The 15672-nt window shown below is 35.6% G+C and overlaps 2 protein-coding genes across 2 annotated transcripts; both read left to right on the forward strand.

Moving 5' to 3' along the window:
• Nucleotides 1-135: 135 nt before the first annotated feature.
• On the forward strand, nt 136-12641 carry def6a (DEF6 guanine nucleotide exchange factor a). Its single transcript, XM_051904602.1, has 11 exons — nt 136-336; nt 3131-3271; nt 3581-3760; nt 5457-5684; nt 6943-7089; nt 7356-7464; nt 8153-8451; nt 9466-9632; nt 10500-10698; nt 11701-11791; nt 12193-12641. The coding sequence occupies exons 1-11, from the start codon at nt 241-243 to the stop codon at nt 12372-12374; spliced, it is 1839 nt and encodes a 612-aa protein (XP_051760562.1). The 5' UTR covers nt 136-240; the 3' UTR covers nt 12375-12641.
• An 869-nt stretch (nt 12642-13510) lies between these two features.
• Nucleotides 13511-15236, forward strand: ndufb11 (NADH:ubiquinone oxidoreductase subunit B11). The gene is made up of 3 exons (XM_051904609.1): nt 13511-13794; nt 14223-14356; nt 14901-15236. Exons 1-3 carry the CDS (start codon nt 13603-13605, stop codon nt 15028-15030), a joined length of 456 nt encoding a protein of 151 aa, XP_051760569.1. The 5' UTR covers nt 13511-13602; the 3' UTR covers nt 15031-15236.
• Nucleotides 15237-15672: the final 436 nt, after the last annotated feature.

The following is a 15672-nucleotide window of genomic DNA, read 5'->3' on the forward strand; positions in this document are numbered from 1 at the left end:
ATGAGAAAGTACACTATACACTATTTTTTTGTTTTTGTTTTGATGACTTCTATTCTGTTCAAATCAAAACATTTGATGAACTTTATTCCTTTTTGATTGAGTTTTGGCCCAGCAGGGGGTGTCATTTGCCAGTTGGAGGATGCACACTTGTGCGGTGGGTGTGGGTGGCCTAGAACGACAGAGCGAGAAAAAGAGAAGGCAGTGAAAAAAGGAAAAACGGAGAGTAAAATTGCTGCAGTCATGGACTTGCGCTCAGAACTGCTCAAGTCCATTTGGTACGCTTTCACCGCTCTAGATGTGGAGAAGAGTGGAAAGGTGTCCAAGTCACAACTAAAGGTGAGCTGCAAATCCATTAATGCACTATGATTAAACTTTAGGATGCTGAAAAATGGGGTTCCATACGGCTCTCAGATCTCAAGGTCTTTAAAAATGTATTCGTTGATCTGAAAGAGAGAAAAAGGATCAATGAAGTACTTGAAATTATTTTTTCCTTCCTATGTTTTGCTTAAAATATGCCATTCACTTGCTTTAAGTACTTGCGATGTGTTTCCTGTGTGAGCAAATCATCATATGCCACATGGTCTATAGTGAACTTACGGAATATCTGGGTCACAGGTTTTCATTTACAAATGCCCGTTAATAAAACCAGCCTACCTTAAGAGGTCTGTACATTCATAGATTTAAATATTATTTTTATGGAAATGCAAAATTTATGGTTTTTTTTCTTTCTTTCTTTTTTTAATGCATTTTAAAGGGCAAATATGCCTGATCTCATAAGGTTTGAGGTTTCACTCTGGTGCTTTCTTGTTTAGTTTTGCAAAATTGTGCATTCATCAAGCATATTATACTGCAGAACACCTTGTTATGTTTGTACAGACTCCTTTGCATGGATGTACGAATTGTTGCTTAATTTTAGTCCCATGATTAGGTTTAGTCCAGTCCATATCTCAAGATGACCAGCTGTAATAGGGCATCTCTGACCATGGGACATTGTGGGTCTGAAGTGGTAAATGGGCTCAAACTGATCAACTTTGAATCTTCAGCTTTGAGAACGGTGGTCACCGGATGTGTGCTGTAAGATCAGACTCATTTCTAGTCCACACTGTCATCTCTGTCATTTTCAAAGAAACATTTAGAGAAGTTCCTGAGCAAAGTTAGAGAAGTAATGCAATGTAGCCTTGCTGTTGCCGGAAGGATTTAGTGATGCTTTGGAATCTAACAAATTATTTGTTTCAAAATCTTGCCTGTTGTTGTCTCCAGTAGTTCTTAAAGGAGTCCTTGATTATGATTTCACTTTTTAAACTTTAGTTAGTGTGTAACATTGCTATTTGAGCATAAACAACATCCGCAAAGTTATGACGTTCAAAGTTCAGTGCAAAGGGAGATATTTTCTTTTACAGAAATTACTTTTTAAGGACTACAACAAACGGCTGGTAGGGACTACAATGAGCTTCTTCTTGGGTTGGTGACATCACAAACCCCAACATTTACATAAACCTTGCCCCCGAGAACAAGCAACAAAGGGGGTGAGGCCATGTTGGGCTGCTTTAGAGAAGAGGAAGGGTTGTTGTAGTAGTGTTGTTACCATGCATCATATTACGCCGGACTGCTTCACAAAAGCTGGATTTGCACAAAAGATTAACATGACGGCACATGCTAGTCGATGAACTGAATCAACTCCACAGCAACTACATAAATGTATCCATTCAGGAACGTCCAGTTGAATTCTAAAAGTTGTAATTTCTTCCTGAGTCTCTCCATCAGTGTCTGACTCCGGATTGAACAATGTAAGGCTGAACCCTGTTACTGACAATCGTCGTTTTGGCTGCGTGAGATTCTCCTGCTTTGTTGTTTTTGTTGTTGTGCAACCTAAGCATGAGCTGTTAAAGCTCCGCCCTCTTTTGAAAAGCTGGCCGGGAGCAGCAGCTCATTTGCATTTAAAGGGATACACACAAAAATGGCGTGATTTTGCTCACAAATTTTACAAGCTGTAATACATTATCTGTGGGGTATTTTGAGCTGAATCTTCTGGGGACACCAGAGATAGGGCTGGGTGATTTTTCCGATTAATTCGAATTTAATGTTTTGCCTCGATTTTATTATTTTTTTAAATTGAGAAATCGCGATTTTAAATAAAAATGTTAGCAAGAGTTACAATTAGACATGTTGACAATACAGCAATGATAACCGTATTAGGAGAAGAAAATGATCCGACCTCATGATGGCGCCGGCGCGTCTGATTAACCGCTCTCGTGTGACGCTCTATGAGCGTAGAACACATCGCTAGTCTTAAGCGGCTGTTCATTCAGTAATGCGTTATTGCGTTATAAAAATGAGACGCAGGCAGTGGAATGAGAAAAAAGGCAAAGTTATTAAACGTGAGTTGAACTTTTTTTTTTAACTTGACCGCCGTGTTTTTAGAATAACGTTTCATGGGTAAGACGCGAGACACAAGTGCAACACCTAAACATGTCCGCCAAACATAAAAACAACAGGACAAATAGCGCAATGGAATGCAAAAACCTGTAAACCTGTTTGATATTTCATGTTTGCATGATGGTGACAGGCTGAAAGCTGCTGTTGTTTTCTGTTTTTACAAAGCATTTGCTGTTAATAGCCTATTACTGATGTTATTTATTGCTATTACTTTTTGGCTAAGAAATATTTAGCATTTAATTATTTTATATTATTTCTGAGCATATAGGATGTGTTTAAGATAAGTTTGTACAACATTTGTCTTCATATTTCAGGCGTATTTCTGCAAAGATATTTAACAAATTGTTTTACATTTACACCATGTTGATAACTGTGTGGTGCACTTGGAATGGAACTTTTTTTAACCAGATAATTAAGAGAATGTTACTTAAATCATGTTGTAGTTAAGTTTTTAAGTTGACTAGTTAATCAGTAAAAAAAATCGAAATCGTGAATCAGTCAGTCGTTCTGAAAAAAATCGAGATTTTATTTTTTTGCCATATCGCCCAGCCCTAACCAGAGACTTGTATTACATCTTGTGAAAAGGGTCATAATAGGTCCCCTTTAAAGTATCAGTGAGATCCCCTGTAATGTTTTGTGTATATATGACAATTGGCAAATGTCGTTGTTTAAGATGTGTGCTGTTGCTCTGCAGGTCTTGTCTCATAATCTTTACACAGTTCTGGGTATCCCGCATGATCCGGCGGCTCTCGAGGAGCACTTCAGAGACGATGACGACGGTCCAGTGTCCAGCCAGGGATACATGCCCTACCTCAACAAATACATCCTGGACAAGGTACACAGCCTTGCTACATTCTCATACACTGTAGTAGCTATTTTTTTTTTAGACACAGGCTTTTTTATGTCATAATGTGCAAGACAATATGTTTGTGCATGTCTATGAAGGTGTATCTGTTCCTCCAGTACTCAGAATCAGTGCGTTTTCCACTTTTTTTTGTTGTTGTTTTGTTTATGTTGTGCTGGCCGATATGGCAGTCATCATAAACTCAGCCTGACATCAATGATTTATCATTTAACATTCTTGCATTTCTTGATGCTGTAGCATGATAGTTTCTGACTTGAGAGTTTGTCTCCTCTCTGTAAGGTGGTGGAAGGCACATTTGTTAAAGAAAATGTGGATGAGCTCTGCTGGACTCTTACTGCCAAGAAGAACTATAGACCTGAGGGAAAGAGCATTTTACCTGGAAAAGACGCCTTCCGGCTCTGGTGTCTGTTCATATTTCTCTCGGAGGACAGATATCCACTGGTCATAATCCCAGATGAGGTGAGATTCAAGTAGGATGACTTAATGCATCTCAGAACCTAAAATAAACATCTTATTTGTTGTTTAGATGAATTTTTAGAAGCTAATACTCCCATCAGTACACAGTTTTGCTATGCAGCACTTGATGTTTATTTACCTGGAAGGTTTGTTAAAAAGTAGCTCCAAATATTATTGGGCACTTAACCCACACTTAAAGTCATCCTGAATTGACAGTTCCTCTCTTTTTATTTAATATTGCTGCATTTATTATAAATTATGTATCCGTGCACATCATTTTTTTTTTTTTTTTTTTTTTAAATTATGCGCCCTAGTAATCTTTAATCAAAATAACGTACCCTCCCTCTTGCAGCGACATCTCTTCTCTTCTATGATGACTTGTTCACTGGATTGAGGGCGGGACAACCTGTCAGTCACATGAGATCGACCAATAGCAAACCACAACCATCCAACAATCCATTCAATTTCCGATTGACAAAATCAAGTCCCGCCCTCATTTTTTTCTTGTTTAAGAAGCCGTTTCACTCGGATATATGTCACAAAATGGAAGAAAAGAATATCGCAACGTGTGTTTCATGCCGACTTTTAAAAATTTATAAATTGTATTTGATAAAATATCGAACCAAGTGGCATTTCTTAAAGATAAGGAAGTTTGCTGGGTTTCAAAAGATAAAACAACAGATATATTGTTCAAAATGAAGACCAAAAATATTTAGACACTTAATGGTTGTCAGACATTAATGGATCTTGTTAACAGTTAATGTGTTGAACTTCACCAGTGGTTATTCTAAGAACTGACTTCATGTGGACCAATGCCTCAGAAATGTGAAATTAGTTCTGAGAAAAGCTCTAACATAACTTATTTGCAGAATCCAACTGTCTTCAATGACATGCACACATTTTTAAGTGTGATTTACAAATACACCTAGAAATACTTTTAAGGCTACTGTATTACTCCTATTAAAAATAGAATATGTTTTGTACCGTTGTCATTTCTGAGAACTTGAATGTAAATCACATCAGACACCCGTAAACCTGCTGCTAACCACAGGACCACCATAGACTATATGCTTTTTTTTCTGTTTTTCCACTTCAACCGAAACTGGTAATTGTCGAAACCCCTGCAGGTTTTTCAGTTTCTGATATAATCCTATAGCCAAATCTGCTAGTAGTCTGTCATGTTTGGCTTTATTTTGTCTGTTTTTCATTGTGAATGGCACAACACTGCCGATAGCTTTTGTCAGGAAAAAGGGTGACATTGGTGTCAATGGGAAGATGTCAGAGCTGCTGTATTTGCATGGTTCATTTTTTTTTTTTTTTTTTTTTTTTTCCTCTTTTACGTGTTTATGCTGAATGTGTCTGTTTTCCCACCGCCCTTGTGCTGTTTCTTGTCTTGCAGCTTGGTTGATTTCCTGTGCCCCATTTTGTAACTGTTGGTAAAATGTAACTTGTGACATGTTTCATAGAAGAGAAGTAAGAGAGAATGCGAGTAAAAAGATTATCTTGGTGCTTCTTTGCTACAATACATTTATAGTAATAGTTTAATTATAGTATTAAAATAAACAAGTGTTCGTGTTGTTCCTGTTTGAATGTGGTATTTTAGGTTGGCTGGTAAATGCACAACATCAGTGTCAGATAGCTGCTCTTATCTTTACAGAATCGCATGTGAAAATATTATTGGGTTGTTGTTTTTTCACAGGTTGAATATTTACTCAAGAAATTATGCATGGCCATGAGCGTTGAGCTGAACCTTGTTGAACTCGAGGACTTCATTTCCCAGGATTCTGTTCAGCAGAACGGCTTCTCTGTATGGGCTTTTCTGGAGATGATGAATTCTGGGAAACTAACGAGGGGCATTGCCAAGGAAACCATCAGCATGGCAATAGAGGATGTGTACCGGGAAATAGTGGGTGATGTGCTGAAAGAGGTATTAGCATTATTTATTTATATTAGTCTTATTTAATAATCATTTCTTTTTGTTTGTGACTTTGTTTTTAAATATGTGTGTGTGTGTGTGTGTATGTATATATATATATATATATATATATATATATATATATATATATATATATATATATATATAATATATAATATTGTGTGTGTGTGTGTCTGTAAGGGTTGTGTTTAGGGGTAGTGTTAGGGAATAGAATATACAGTTTGTACAGCATAAAAATAATTAAAACACAAAACCCTGTGTGTGTGTGTGTGTATATATATGAAAGAAGTCTCTCTATGAATAGTAAGTTAAAAGGAACAGCCTTTATAACAGTGTAAAAGTCTTTGCTGTGACTATTAAACAGTTTTATGCGTCCTTGTATTAAGTATTGTCTTTAAAAAACAATTTACGGACCCCATATAATATATATATAATGTTTATGTAATTGTGTGAGTACATATATGTGTGTGTATATATGTTTATACAGTATACAGCATATATATATTTGTGCTACTTTTATTTTTTATAATTGTGTGTATATGTAATTGTGTGTGTGTGTGTGTGTGTGTATATATATATATATATATATATAAATATATATAATACAAACAAATTTATTCAGACACCTTGAACATTTCATTCATTAATACAGTTTATTCACTATAGTTTAAAAAAATGTTAATAAAATATGACAAGATCTCAGAGTTGAACTAGTCTGTGTCAGAAAAAAATAATTTTAATTATGTCAGATAACACTTAAGCAAAACATGGGCAGGTCAAAGTGTCTGAATAATTTTTGCTTCCAAATTTTTATCAATTTTACTGGTAGTCCACTGTATGAAGAATTTTTGGGTATAATATGTCAGTTTATTTTGCTATCCTCACTTACATAAATACATAAATAAACTATAGTGTCCTACACCCACTAGTAAAGATATATCAAAAATGTCTGAATAATTTTTGGTTTGAGATATATATAATATATATATATATATATATATATATATATATATATAAAATATATATATATATATATATATATATATATATATATATATATATATATATATATATATATATATATATATACACACACACAATATTATATAAAAATAGCACTATTTCCTGAGGGAAGAAAAAACTTTTAATACATGATAATGTGATGGGTGTGTAAGAGATATATATATATATAGATATATATAGATATATGAGATATTGATATTAAAAGTGCTGTGCGTCCTGACACCAGGGATATCTGTGGAAGAAAGGTCAGTTGAGGAGAAACTGGACCGAACGTTGGTTCACCCTGAAACCCAGCACTTTAATATACTTCACCAGCGAGGACCGCAAAGATCGCAAGGGCAACATTCAGCTAGATGGAAACTGCTGTGTAGAGGTAGGTGCGGGTGTTTGTGGTTAGCATGTGTTTTGTTGTTAGAAATAATAATAATATTCTATATTGGTGTAGTATCAGTGCCACCTCCTATGAATGCATATGAGACACTAAAAAAGGAACTTTTCAGGATAATTAGTTGGTTATTGACATTGTGGTCAGTAGGTTATGTTTCCCCTCTCTGACCATTAATACACAATTCAAAGTAAACATTTACTTCTGTGATGATCACAGTCATGTGTGTAATGCTTCTCTGCTGTATTTTTAAGGTTCTTCCTGACAGAGATGGGAAGAGGTGCATGTTCTGTCTGAAGACGCTCACCAAGACCTATGAACTCAGTGCATCTGACACCAAACAGAGGCAGGAGTGGACTACAGGTCTGCATGAGATATGATTTGGCTTTTTGGTAATTCGTCAGGTATTATGCGTGTTTGTTTGGCCTCAAATGTGACTGTGTAAATTATAAGGGGAGTTTGAAGATGTTTATTTCCCTGTCTGGTTTCCCTCTCTTCAAGAGGCACCTTGTTCATTCAGGGCACTTATCACTACATTTTACAATTGGCCTTTGTTGTTGTGTAACCTTTAAATGCATTTTTAAAAAAGGTAAACAGTAGCAAATAAAATGTTTCACTGTCACTGTGGTTTTCTGCTGAAACACCCTTTGTCAGTGGAAACCTGTGACATTTTGAAGGTTGAAATTTTACTCTCAGGGTAGTTCATGAGACTTTCTAAACTGAAACTGTGCTCAGGGAAAGGAGGTGTGATTGAACTTACCTAGTTAACCTTCACCTGGTGAATGGGGCAGGGGGGAGGGTGAAAAAAAAAAAAAAAAAAAATCCCATAAATTTACCAGAATATCATAGATACTTGGGGGTGGACTTTTTTTTTTAAAGAAATCCCCTAGCAACCACCCAGAATACTATAGCAATTTTTAATTTTTGAAAAAAACAAAACAAAAACAAAAAACCTTTGAGTGGTTCAAAGGTTTTTTTTTTTTTGTTTTGTTTTTTTTTTTTCAAAAATTAAAAATTTTGCATTTATAATATAATATTTCTTTTCTGCCAGCTATCCAGACAGCTATCCGGCTGCACGTGGAGGGTAAAAATTCTCTTCATAAGGACCTAAAGCTGAAACGGCGTGAGCAGCGGGAACAGAGGGAGAAGAGACGGGAGGCGAAGGAGCAGGAGCTGCAGCGCTTGCGGGCCCTGCAGGAGGAGCGGGAGAGGAAGATGGCAGAGCTGGAGCTGCTAAAGGAGGCGCAGAGGCAGGCGCAAGCACTGCTGGAGCAGGACGAACTCCGCAGACGGCAACAGCACGAACAACTCCAGCAGGCCCTGGAGATCCAGCTCAAAGAGGCTGAAGAGGTGAGGATCTATCTATCTATTTATCTATCTATCTATCTATCTGTCTGTCTGTCTATCATTCTATTTATTATTCTGTCTCTCTATTGTTCTGTCTTTCTGTCTGGCTGTCATTCTATCTATCTATCTATCTATCTATCTATATCTGTCTGTCTGTCTGTTCTCTCTTTATCATTCTGTCTGTCTATCATTCTATTTATTATTCTATCTCTATTCTTCTGTGTCTGTATGTCGTTTTATCAATCATTCTATCTATCTGTCTGTCTTTTATTCTCTCTTTATCGTTCTCTCTGTCTATCTGTATGTCGTTCTAGTGTTCGTTCTATCTATCTATCTGTCTGTCTGTCGTTCTATCAATCATTCTCTATCCATCTATCTATCTATCATTCTATCTATCTGTCTGTCTGTCTGTCGTTCTATCAATCATTCTCTATCCTATCTATCTATCTATCTATCTATCTATCTATCGGTCTATCTATCGTTCTATGGTTCTGTCGGTCTATCTATCATTCTATCTATCTATATCTATCTATATCTATCTATATCTATCTATCATTCTATCTATCGTTCTATCCATCCATCCATCGTCCATATTGTTCTATCATTCTATCGTTCTATCTAACATTCTATCTGTCATTCTATCACTGTCATTTTATCTATCATTCTCTCTATCATATCTCTCTATCTATCATCTGTCTGTTATTCTTTTTTAGTAAGCACTATAAACATTCAATTTTTCAAAACTTTCAAACAAGGCTTTTGTCAAATCATTATTCAAAATTTTGTCCTGACAAACTTTACTTTTCAAGTTAAAAATTACAGTTATGAATTTCAGCTAATTTTATTTCTACTACTTTACATTTAAATACAATTAGAAATTCTGAACCCTGTTTGTTACCTTAATTTGAATTCAATTCAGGAACTAAATTGTAATTTTAAAGCATTCTAAATTCCTTTCTGATAGATATATGGATAAAGATGAAACATTGTAAAGCATATCACTGTTTGGTTGTGCAGGCGCGGGCGAGCATGCAGGCAGAGATGGCGCTGAAGGAGGCCGAGGCTGAGAGACAGAGAACACGAATCCGAGAACTGGAGGCCATGCAGCAGCGGCTAGAGGAGGCTTTACAACAGGAAATCAAAGCCAGACAAGACGAAGAGGCCTTCCGCTACGCTCAGGCTCGGTGAGCAGCAGCACGCAAACACTATTGAGCAATACACCCATGCTCAGATTCACACACAAACACAATGATGTTATAATATTATGTGCAGACTATTTGGTGCCCTCTTTGCATTTTCTATTAAATGTGCTTTTGCCGAAACTCATCAGTACTCTCCCGGGAGGAAATACAATAGTATAAAAGCTCTCCACTGTTAAATTGCATAAGGTTAGGTAATTAATCAAGAGGAAGTTACCAGAGGAAGTTATGGACAGAAGAGACTCTTTTAACATAAACATTTTTTGTCCAGGGAAATGAATATGTGTGTATATACTCTGAGAGGAAAACTAAATCCTGTTTCAACTTCAGTAAAGACAATGAGACACTGCTTCTATTTCAAATCTATTCACTATATAATGCATATGTGCAAAATGCCATTGTAAACAAAATACTTATTTAAATGCATGACATCTGACACTGTTTGAATAGCAATATACAGTTGAGCGCACAAGAGATCACACTGAATATATGTGATAAAAAACCTGGAAATAAAGTTTTAGGATTCTGGAAATATTTTAGATAAAGAAATGCAGTGTCAAATTAATGAGAATTATTTAAGATTCTGCAGTATTTCCAGGTCACTAATGAAATGAAAAAACTAATTTATGACACTGATCATGTCTCCTTTCTACAAAAGATCAGTGAAGCACAAAATGCTCTCTGGAACATTCTCAAATCATGTTGGAGAACATGAATCATAGACATTTGTATTCATTTTTCAATTTAGCATTTCACTCAATTCATTATGCTGATAACATGCCTTATTTTTTGAATGCACAATGCTCTTTTATCTTGTGTTGTGTTTGATCGTTCACTGCCTCATTGTTACAGGCTACTGGCTGAGGAAGAGGAGAAGATGAAGGCCCTCATGTCTCTCCGTGAGGAGCAGGAGGAGTATATCCAGCGAGCCCAGCGGGAGAAACAAGAGCTCAGACAGGAAATGGAAAGTAAGACTCGAGCTCTGGATGATGCACAGAAGCAGCTGGAGGAGGTCAGGGCCAATCGCTACCGAGTGGACCAGGATGTAGTGGTGAGTTTCTCTACCATTCAAAAGTTTGGGGTCGGTACAATTTTTTTTAATGTTGATCAAAAATAAAGTAAAAACAGTAATATTTTAAAATGTTAAAATTAAAAAAAAAAAAAAAAATTTAAATAACTGTTTTCTATTTGAATATATTTTAAAATGAAATTTATTTCTGTGTGAATTTTCAGCATCATTACTCCAGTCTTCAGTGTCACATGATCCTTCAGAAATCATTCTAATATGCTGATTTGGTGATCAAGAAATATTTCATATTATTATCAATGTTGAAAACATTTGTGCTGCTTAATGTTTTTGTGGAAACCATGATACATTTTTTTCAAGTTTCTTTAATGAATATGAAGTAAAAAGCAGCATTTATTTAAAATATAAATCTTTTGTAACATTATAAATGTCTTTACTGTCACTGTTGATCAATTTAATTTGCTGAATATAGTATTCATTTCTTACAACAACAAAAAAAATCTTACTGACCCCAAACATTTGAATGGTTGTGTCTGCATTACCTTCATTAGTAATATTTTTAGAGTAACCCTTTACAATAATGTCCCATTAGTTAACATTATTTAATGCACTAACTAAAAATGAGCATACATTTCTTACAGTATTTATTAATTTTGTTTACGTTAGTTAATAAAAAAATTAAGTGTTTATGTTAGTTCAGGACCATTCAATATTAATTTACAGATATAGTTTTTGATTTTAGTGATGTATTAGTAAATGCTGAAATTAACATGAACTTATAAATTCTTAGAAGTATTGTTCATTGTTAGTGCATGTTAACCAATGTAGTTAACAAATAAACAATGTTAACAAATAAAACCTTATTGTGACGTGTTACATTATCAGTACATTCATGTGCTAATGCTGATACTATCTGTTTCTCAACTAAACTAGCTGACTGATTGATTTGATTTGATTGATTGATTGATTGATTGACCGATCGATCAATCGATCACTGAATAAATCTGTATCTTTGTATCGTGGCAGGCTGCTCAAAGGAAGCTTCGTCAGGCCAGCACAAATGTTAAACACTGGAACGTTCAGATGAACAGATTAATGCATCCTATTGGACCAGGAGGTATGTATATTAACTCATTTACCCATATTTCAAGACATAAAACACTATCCAGTTCACACTGTGTTATCATTAACAGCACTATAACCTCATCAACTTGAATGCTCCATGGTTTGAATTTGACTGATGCTAAGAAGATTCATCTAAAATGTTATATATAGCATCAAACTTGGCATTTCAGTATATGTTGAGTAGGAGGATAATGCAAAGACTGAATGTCATGCAGTCTAGGTCTGCATCACTCGTTTTCACTGTGGTTTCAGAGAGAAAAAAATGCACATATCCTCATTCAGCTCCTTTAAGAAAATTCACCCTTGCTTAAACACTGTAATTCTTTAACTGTTAAACATTTATGCCGATTTCACAATCAATAAACTTCCTCTAACTTCCCTATTATCATGTAGAAAAACGGTCCTCAGGAGGGTCTTTTTCCAGCTTTCGCATCCCTTCACAGAAAGATCCAGGACTACGTCTGAGGCAGAAATCGGATGAGCAGGATGAGGAAAGCAAAGAAAACGTGGAAAGCAGAGGAGGGTGTGGATCTGACAAGCGTTTGTCTACAAATGGAGACATGGAAATACCTTAACCTCAGAAGAAGAAAAAAAAGAAAAAAAAATCTCTTTCTCAATGTTAAGACTGATTTGAGTGAAAGGTGCCAAGACCTCATGCTGTTAAAAGCGCTATGCTTTTTATTTTGTCATTATTTGTTAATAGCTTGTTAAACAGTAAGTTTTTGTACACTTTGTCACACCGTTTGAAAAGTATTGTACTGTAGTTGTTAAATAATTGTCTGATTGACTCAAAACATTATGCAGACTAAGATATACACTGAATAAATATGCATTTTTCAAGATGTATTATTGTGCTGAATTTTAAAAAGAGGAACTGATGGTCTGATTATTAGCATCGGAATGTGTTCATGTTTTTAAATGAGAGACAAAAAGATTTGCAAATGTTCATGCGCATAAACAGGATTTCTAGCGAGGGAGGAACATGCTGAAGAGCTGAAGCGTCTGTGGTTTTGAGAACTTCCTGCTTCTGCAGTCAGCTAAACACACGAAGACAACTGTATGGCACACACATGTACCTTACTAATTGATTTTTTGTTTTTTGTTTTTAGCTAAATCTGTGTTTTAGCTATTCCCCAGGTAGGTTTAAAACTGTTTTAGTGCTCATTTTGGACCTGTTAGAATGTTATTGGCCAAGTGTGCTTACACACACACACAGGAAATTTGGACTAATAACAGTAACATCTGCTACTCACAGAATATAAATCTAAAAAAACAGAACAGATTGATTAGCTTTACAGAATAATATGAAAGGTACATGTACAGAGAGGTGTTATGCGTGCTAGTATATGTAGGCATATGTGTAGAGAGGTATGTGTCTGTACAGATATGATATAAATGTCAAGTCAGATATAAAATAGTGAACTGAATATTGCACACATTGGTTTGTAATGGTATAAATAAAAATATGTATACCCCACATACATTTTATAATGCATAAATTGGAGATATTGCTAGATAGTTTTTAAAAATAAAGTATAAAGCGTTTCCAAGAACCGCCAAACCATGAGATGTTATTTTTTAAAGCGATAGTATCAAATGCCGTTTAGATTTGTGAACACAGGAAATCGTGAAACAGAGACACCTGCTGTTTAGCAGTAGTTCCTGTGTTATGGTAGATCCGGGACACTAGATGGCGGTAAGATCCACAGATAAAACCGATAGAACCCCTTTTTAACCCGGAAAAAATAACTTGGAACAGAAGCTGTCTCGAAAGAGCTTCTAAGTACAGAGAAAGCTGGGGAAATGGCTTCACGCCTGAGCCGAATCTGGCCCACCCTGTCTCGGGTTCGTTTGAGTTCGGCGCTCGGGAGCCGCTGTGTGTCACAGACGCCGAAATCCAGCGCGTCCGGCGCGGCGGTTGCGTCTGATCTGCAGTCCTTGTCTCCCGCGGCTCAGGACAGTCATGGACACGCAGAGGTCAGCCCGTTTGACAAGGTAAGACGAACGCAAACACGTGTGTGATGCATTAGAAGTAATTGACATTGGGTTAATTAGTGGCTTGAATAATGTTAGACTGCTCACTAAAGTCTGAGGCTAAACTGTCTTAAGTTTGGCGTGCGCCACTGACCTGTACATGTTTACATTGTGCACTGCATGATCTCAACTCCAGTTTCTCTGTTGTGCTTTGTCTCTCTTGTTATATGCATTGTGTTATGTTAAAACCTGTACCTGCTAAAGTTTACACAGATTATTTTTCTGTCCTATACTATCCTATCCTGCCCTATTCTGTTAAGCTGTCATAATCTTGCTGCTGTAATATTGCAAATCCTAATATTAATATAAAAACATTTGTGTTGATAAACAGTGTTTAAGTCCATAAATGCAGGTTTATAAATTGTAAATGTTTATCTTTGTCTTTTCAGAATCCAGATTTCCATGGCTTCCATCATCATGACCCATTTGTGGATGAATGGAACATGAGGTTGGCATTTTTCTTTGGCATTTCTGTGGCCATTGTTATCGGAGGCACTTTCATCCACTATTTACCAGATCACGGGTAAGTGTATGAAGAAACTGACTGTAAATTTTGCACAGAATGCAGTGATTGACCAATGAGGATTCAACATCCGTAATACATACAGTACGTCTCTATATGTCATGAGTGAACCATGAAATGTATTTTTGCGCTTATAACTCGGTTGTGAAACTAATGCAGTCATATTTTGCACATTGTGGTGAAATATAAACAGTGTTATTCTATACTGTAGGTGTTTGGGAAAGGTTTTGGAACCAGATAGTATCAGCATAGACTATCTGATCCATTTGAATGTTTGAAGAGAGGCATGATAATATTTTTGATTTTATCTTTGACTTAGTTTGTGCTGTATTAGTTCAAAAGATTTCAAACAACTAGACATGAGATGTCTCCCCAAAAAGTTTATTTTTAATCTTGGAAAATTTGCAATTATACTGTTTCTATCTTGACCTACCTTAATTGGTTAATAAATGGGTTTTAATTCATCTGATGCAATAATGGTTTGCCATTTATTTTAATCATAATGTACATGACCCTCTCTCTGTATTGTGTGTTTATCCTCCAGTATGAGGCAGTGGGCTCGTCGGGAAGCTGAAAGGTTGATCAAACAGCGGGAAGCAGAAGGTCTTCCCCTCATGACTGAAAACTATTACGATCCAAGCACGATTGTTCTCCCGTCCTCTGGAGAGGACTAGACAACATTTTGTCAATAATTATCCTGTTAATTTCTGTTTGATTGTACATTTGACTCTCTTCAATTACATTATAATAAAAAAATATGTTATAATGTAGTGGTATGTGGTATTTTCAAATGATGATCAGTTGGTATATCTGATACTTGTAGAATTAACTGTTTGTTTGCAAACATATGGGTGTAATAATAAAGTTGAGTGTTAATGTATGTTGTTTTATGTAATCATCATTTTTTTAGGTCGCACTATGAACAGTGTGTAAGGTGAAGTATTAGAGACCGAGCCAAAGTATTTAGGCTATATGATGTACAAAACAACTGAAAGTAGGTGGTTTGTGATGCAGTTTTATGCATATAAACTCGGTAATGCTTAAAATATGGTATGTGTCCAACCTCTGCTATAATTTCAAGAAAAAAACATTTTAAACATGACTGACGATGCAGAATTATAAGAGAATGTTTTAAAAGTGTTTTAAAAAGCATTAGTGACCATTTGGTCATCAACACTTCAGATTTGCATTTTGTATGTAAAACTCCAAAACAGAAGAATCCTGGATGTGGATTAGTCAGCAAGATAAATGATCACAAATAGTCATCTTTTTAATTCCTTTAGTTATGTTTTTATTTATTTATTTAGTAATATATT

This window comes from Ctenopharyngodon idella, chromosome 8 (assembly GCF_019924925.1).
Source record: "Ctenopharyngodon idella isolate HZGC_01 chromosome 8, HZGC01, whole genome shotgun sequence".
In the NCBI taxonomy this organism is placed as follows: Eukaryota; Metazoa; Chordata; class Actinopteri; order Cypriniformes; family Xenocyprididae; genus Ctenopharyngodon; species Ctenopharyngodon idella.

Bases quoted from the DNA above. Each gene is read 5' to 3' on its own strand.
- def6a (XM_051904602.1), top strand. From the start codon at position 241: ATGGACTTGCGCTCAGAACTGCTCAAGTCCATTTGGTACGCTTTCACC. The intron at 7,465-8,152 runs GTCTGCATGAGA...CTTTTCTGCCAG, and splicing joins GAGGCAGGAGTGGACTACAG to CTATCCAGACAGCTATCCGG. The intron at 9,633-10,499 runs GTGAGCAGCAGC...TCATTGTTACAG, and splicing joins TTCCGCTACGCTCAGGCTCG to GCTACTGGCTGAGGAAGAGG.
- ndufb11 (XM_051904609.1), top strand. From the start codon at position 13,603: ATGGCTTCACGCCTGAGCCGAATCTGGCCCACCCTGTCTCGGGTTCGT. The intron at 13,795-14,222 runs GTAAGACGAACG...TTGTCTTTTCAG, and splicing joins AGGTCAGCCCGTTTGACAAG to AATCCAGATTTCCATGGCTT. The intron at 14,357-14,900 runs GTAAGTGTATGA...TTTATCCTCCAG, and splicing joins CACTATTTACCAGATCACGG to TATGAGGCAGTGGGCTCGTC.